Here is a 4,963-nt window from a genome sequence, read left to right as displayed (position 1 = left end):
TTTGAGATCGCAATGCTTCAGCATAGCTGCCAGTCAGTTTTGTTTTGTGTATTTTTCAGGGTAGAGGAAAGCGCTACAGAAACAAAATGTTTCAAAGCAACCATTTTGTTTTACAAGATTATTGGCGATCCCTCCATCTAAACTGAGCTGCAAGCGTGCAGTAAGTCAGGTGCTTTAGTGTTACATTATCACAAAAATGTCAATAAACAAAATGAAGTTAAAAGCACCGAGATCGGGCCCTGTGGAAGTGAAAGTAATGCCGTCGGCACCCCCGAGGGGGTTGTGTCTCATGACCCATGGATTGAATGCCTCTGCTCTAGACAAATAAGCACCGGTGCTCCATACAGCAGGCTCTATCACAGATCCTCCTAATTAAAACAATTTTTAATGGAATAAAGGTCTCCCTCCAGGATTGAAGAGACAAATGCTACTGTATTTTTATGAACCCATGGCATTTTAACTATGATGTAGGTACTCCATTCATTTTCAGCTGCCTACAGTCAATAGTTCAAAGACTGAGCCGTTTTTTATTAGGTATATGTGCTCAGTACTTGAGCACGAAAAGCCTTGTAAACATGGACTGTTGCAATATTCCAACACAGCAGCAGGTAAAAACTTACCATTTTCTGGCTGGTCCTTAATATCAGCTTCACTTGGCTGGCTGGGACTTTCAGATTGACTTGAATCTGAAAAACATAAAATACAGCCAAAAATTACAGGGTATGCTATGGAAAGTAGATCAGAGGCGCCAGACTTCCTCAAAAGGTTGAGAGTACAAACTAAGGCCAGGAGTGTTGCACTAGGACATGATAATGCAAGAAGCCCGGCACCCTGGTAACATTTACGCTGGGAAGAAACTGAATCTTGTTTAAAGCACTACCTAGGGTGTTCAGCCTATGCATTAGCATAAATTAGGCTTCAGGAAATCTTCCCTTTAAAGGAAGCTGATTTAAACTACTTTTCTACGTGGCTCTTATAACATTCAGACTTGGTCTGACACACAATAAAGCATAAAGTTATGTTTTCAAACTAGCATAAGCAACTCTATAAAAGCCAAAGATTGCTGCTGGTGTGTCACAGAAACAGAAATTTGCAGTACAGATAAAAGATCAGATGGTTCTCATCATACTTTCATTGTGGTTGCAGTTGTATAATGCCCATGAAATGAATGGCATAGCTCCTGATTTAGAGTGGTATAATGCAAGATCAAAGGCTTTTGAATGTGTACAACTAGTGAGTTCTACAAGTTCCCACTTATAAGTCTCCAACTAACATATTAATTCACTTGCCTGGAACAATAAAATGACCCATAAGAGCATTTCTGTAGTCTTTTTATATCGTATTACCTTTCTTATGTGCTAAAAAGTGTTTTTGTTAAAAAGAAAAATTCTTCTAGCAGAAATTTCAAGTAAACAAAGTTTTTTGATTTATCATTATTTTTTCCTGTCTCCTTTGCACTTGGAAAAAATATTTTGTGTCGGAAAGAAAATCTTTTTCTAAAGTAAAGCTCCCTATTAACCAAGTGTCCTCAGGGCCACAGAAAGATTACAGAGTTAAAGGAAATACCATTTTATCAGTTCTGGGGACAAAACAATTTAGGATGAATTTATTCTTTTATCAAAAGTTTTAACTAAAACCTCACTTAAATAATGAAACCATTTATTACTATATAAAAACACCTACATTTGTGGTAAACCTATTTCCTCACTTCACCTTGACTCTGCAAGGTTCAGAATTAGCTGCCTGAAATTTGACCGCATTTCAGTGAGAAGTCAATGCAAGATCAAAAGGTCATGACACTTAACTGTGATTAAATTGAAAATCTTACTTCTATTGCAATAGAGTGATAACACCACCCCTTCTTTTTCTTTGAGGTATTAATAGCACTGAAAGAAGCAGCACTACTAGTGACCTTGGGTCAAGCAATGCTAATTTATTGCTTTAAAAAGGCTCCTTGCTTTTAAGCAAATGAAGATTTTAATTACCGCAGAGTACTATAAAGAAAATGCCTATTTTAAATATTCAAATTTTTTTTTACCTGCTGACTATATGCCTTAGCTATCATTCAAAAGCTTAGAGGACAATCCCGTATAAATTAAGAACTACAACTATTAGGAAGTGCGCACAAAACAATTCTGATAAAATGTGTAATAAAAACAGTAAAATGTATTGCAAATCAAATTCCAAAGCATATATCTGTCTTTAAAATGAATTTGAAATTCTGATTAAAAAGAACTGGTATTATTATATGCCTCCACCAATACTATCTTCATCTATATCCTCCCCACATTTTAAAATATATTAATCATTTCTTATAGGAAGCTCATCTGAAAACATACATTTAAATCTTGTCTCCGCTATTTTGTTTCAAATGTAAACCTTGTGGGTTGGCTTTGTCTAAGGTATCCTAGGCTCAGGGGATAGCAGACTGTCTATAAGATAATATGCTCAGTGCTGCTATATTCTGGGCACCAGTTTTTGACAGGAAGTTTCATGCTTCCAGTGCCACAAAGGTTAAAAAATTCAGTCAACATTCAAAGAGTAGTTCAACATATTTCATTGTACGGGGCACACTGTAGGGTTATTTTTCCCTTCAGCAAGCCATTGTTCAATCACTATTTGACCTTTAGAACTAAAATAAGGCAAAAAATGCAGTGAAAATGTATTTTTAAGTTACTAAAGAACTAGGGGAATAAAACCGTTTTTCCTAAAAGAATAACAATTAAATAAATCATTTAAAGGGCAGGAGAGCTGAGTGATCACGGGTACATGTACGGCGGACGAACGAAGAGCTGGCATACTTCTGATAGCCAATGTGGCACTTTTAATAGTCCGCAGTGCTCCATGGCCGGGATGCAGCACTGACACTGGGTTTTGCGATACAATGCAGTTTTGTTTATGCTTACTGCTGCTCTCCAGACACCAGAATTAGTGGTAAGAGAGACCCAACTGAGCAAACTGAAAACACTTGTTCACGTTTCGAGTCTTGCCTCTTTCCCCATGTCTAGCTGCTATTATGTATTTTGCTTTAATCCTCTTTTTATTTACGCTATCCTCCCGGAAAAAAAAACCAAACCCCCCCTCCCAAACAAAACGTCCCCGCCCAACTCCAAACCGACTAACTCTAAGTGATGCTTTTTTTGCAAACAGCTGAAGAATAATGAAATTCAGGAAAATATGTTTGAAAAATACTACTGTGGTAGTGATCTGCTAAAGCTACCAACATTTTTAACTGGGCACTTGTCTGCTGAGAATTGTTATGCAAGGTACCATTTTGTGGAAACCCTAGATAAGGACACTTGAAGAAGGCACTTAGCCAAAATGTTTCTATGCAGAATTTTGCTTCCCTGGTTTAGTCAGACATCGCAGATTATCGTCTATGTATAAATGTGCTTCCTCATGGTTAAAGGACTGGCAAAACTCAGAGCCGCTGTACTTTACAACCTTGACCGCGGCTGCACAGTTTCACTCACCCTCCACAATTCATTCTGCTTTTTCATGAATTGGCAATAACTACCATTATTTTTCATTGTGAAAGAGGAAACTTTAAAATCCCATTTTCCAAATGGCTCACATTTTGTGCGCTCTGATACCCTGCTGAGTCAGTTAGCCAAACAGGTGACCAGAAGAATAAATTATTTTTTGCCTCTATATAATTGATATAAATGGAAGTTCATTTTCATAATCATGTGCATTAAATCAATAAAATAACTTATTATACATCAGTTTAACAATTCATTTAATTTTCTCTTCTCTATATATTTGCTAGTCACTTTGCACAATAAGATACACTTTACTATTTTCTTTAGCAATGGTCATGCCAGTGAAATGCTACCACCTGCAATAATTAGTGCCATTGGAAAACATACAAAACAACATATACAATAGATGGGAGCCCCTCTTGAAGCCACAGCCCCCTGCAGCAACGAGTTTCATTGGTGCCGTACACTCAGGCTGGTAAGAAGCCAAAGCACTGTATATTACAATAAAGTGCACATTATTAATGGGTGTATTTAAATCATTTCCGATGGAGCTGGAAATGTTATAGTGAGGAAGCACTATTAGATTTGCTTTTTTCTTTAATCTAAGAATTTAGTTTTATGTTTAAAGAAGCTTAATCTTGAATAACACAATTTTTTTTATTGTAAAAAAGGTCTGTGGATAGATGTTTAACCCTAAACTAACCAGCTAGAGTTGGTTTGCTCGAGTACCTTTGACTTTGGATGGTTGGACAACAAGAATTCAAATAGAACTAATATCTATATTAATCACGGCCAACTTTCTGGAAGCTGTCTCTGATATTCTGCTTGTATTTTCTGAGTCTTTAAAGACGTGGCCCTTACAAACCTGCTCCTCTGATTTAACAGTGTTGATTATGGGAGTTCTTAGTGTGATCCAGAATTTGGTCTCCAACTGAGGATGGGCAGGGCCTCTCACCTCAGATAGGAGAGACTTGTAGTTTTTGATGCTCTGACAGTGCAATTTATGGGTGTGCAGTGCGAAAAGATAGCTGGGATGTGTACCACTGGATAGGAGTAACCAATTGTGTGGCACGGGTAAACTAGCAATTTTGAAAGCTTCACAGAAAACTTTGGGTTGTAGGTTATAGCAGTATCAAGAGAATAATGCTCTTGTCCTTATTTGTAAATCTGAAACAGAAGGAGAAGAGCCTCTAACTCCTTTCTACAATAAAATTACCCTAGTTTTACCAACTGCTTGTGCCATAATGGCAATCAAAATATATGTATTTACTTACCGCTGCTGTAACATTTTACAATTATGTTACTTTGGAGAAACAAGACACGTTCTCGGAGAGGTACGATATGCCAAACAGTAAATCTTTCCTGTCTTAACATTTTCATTCATGACATTTGGTGCTTTCCATCTTTAGTTTTCCTATTTAAATCCAGATCAAGCTGGTAGTGACCTAATATGACCAGTCTCCATTTTTTGCTGGCATATG

General features: G+C 37.1%; 1 protein-coding gene across 8 annotated transcripts in view; it reads right to left on the bottom strand.

The window, feature by feature from the left end:
• Window positions 1-4,963, bottom strand: part of NFIA (nuclear factor I A) — a 429,137-nt gene that overhangs the window by 128,407 nt on the left and 295,767 nt on the right. For all 8 annotated transcript variants that reach the window (XM_025208668.1, XM_025208672.1, XM_025208667.1 and 5 more), the window contains exon 3: window positions 621-686. In XM_025208668.1, coding sequence (XP_025064453.1) covers window positions 621-686 — 66 coding nt within the window. The remainder of the gene's footprint in view (window positions 1-620; window positions 687-4,963) is intronic.

The sequence above is a fragment of the Alligator sinensis genome, unplaced genomic scaffold (assembly GCF_000455745.1).
Source record: "Alligator sinensis unplaced genomic scaffold, ASM45574v1 scaffold588_1, whole genome shotgun sequence".
NCBI lineage: Eukaryota > Metazoa > Chordata > Crocodylia > Alligatoridae > Alligator > Alligator sinensis.
This window is presented reverse-complemented; position numbering and strand designations above follow the sequence as displayed.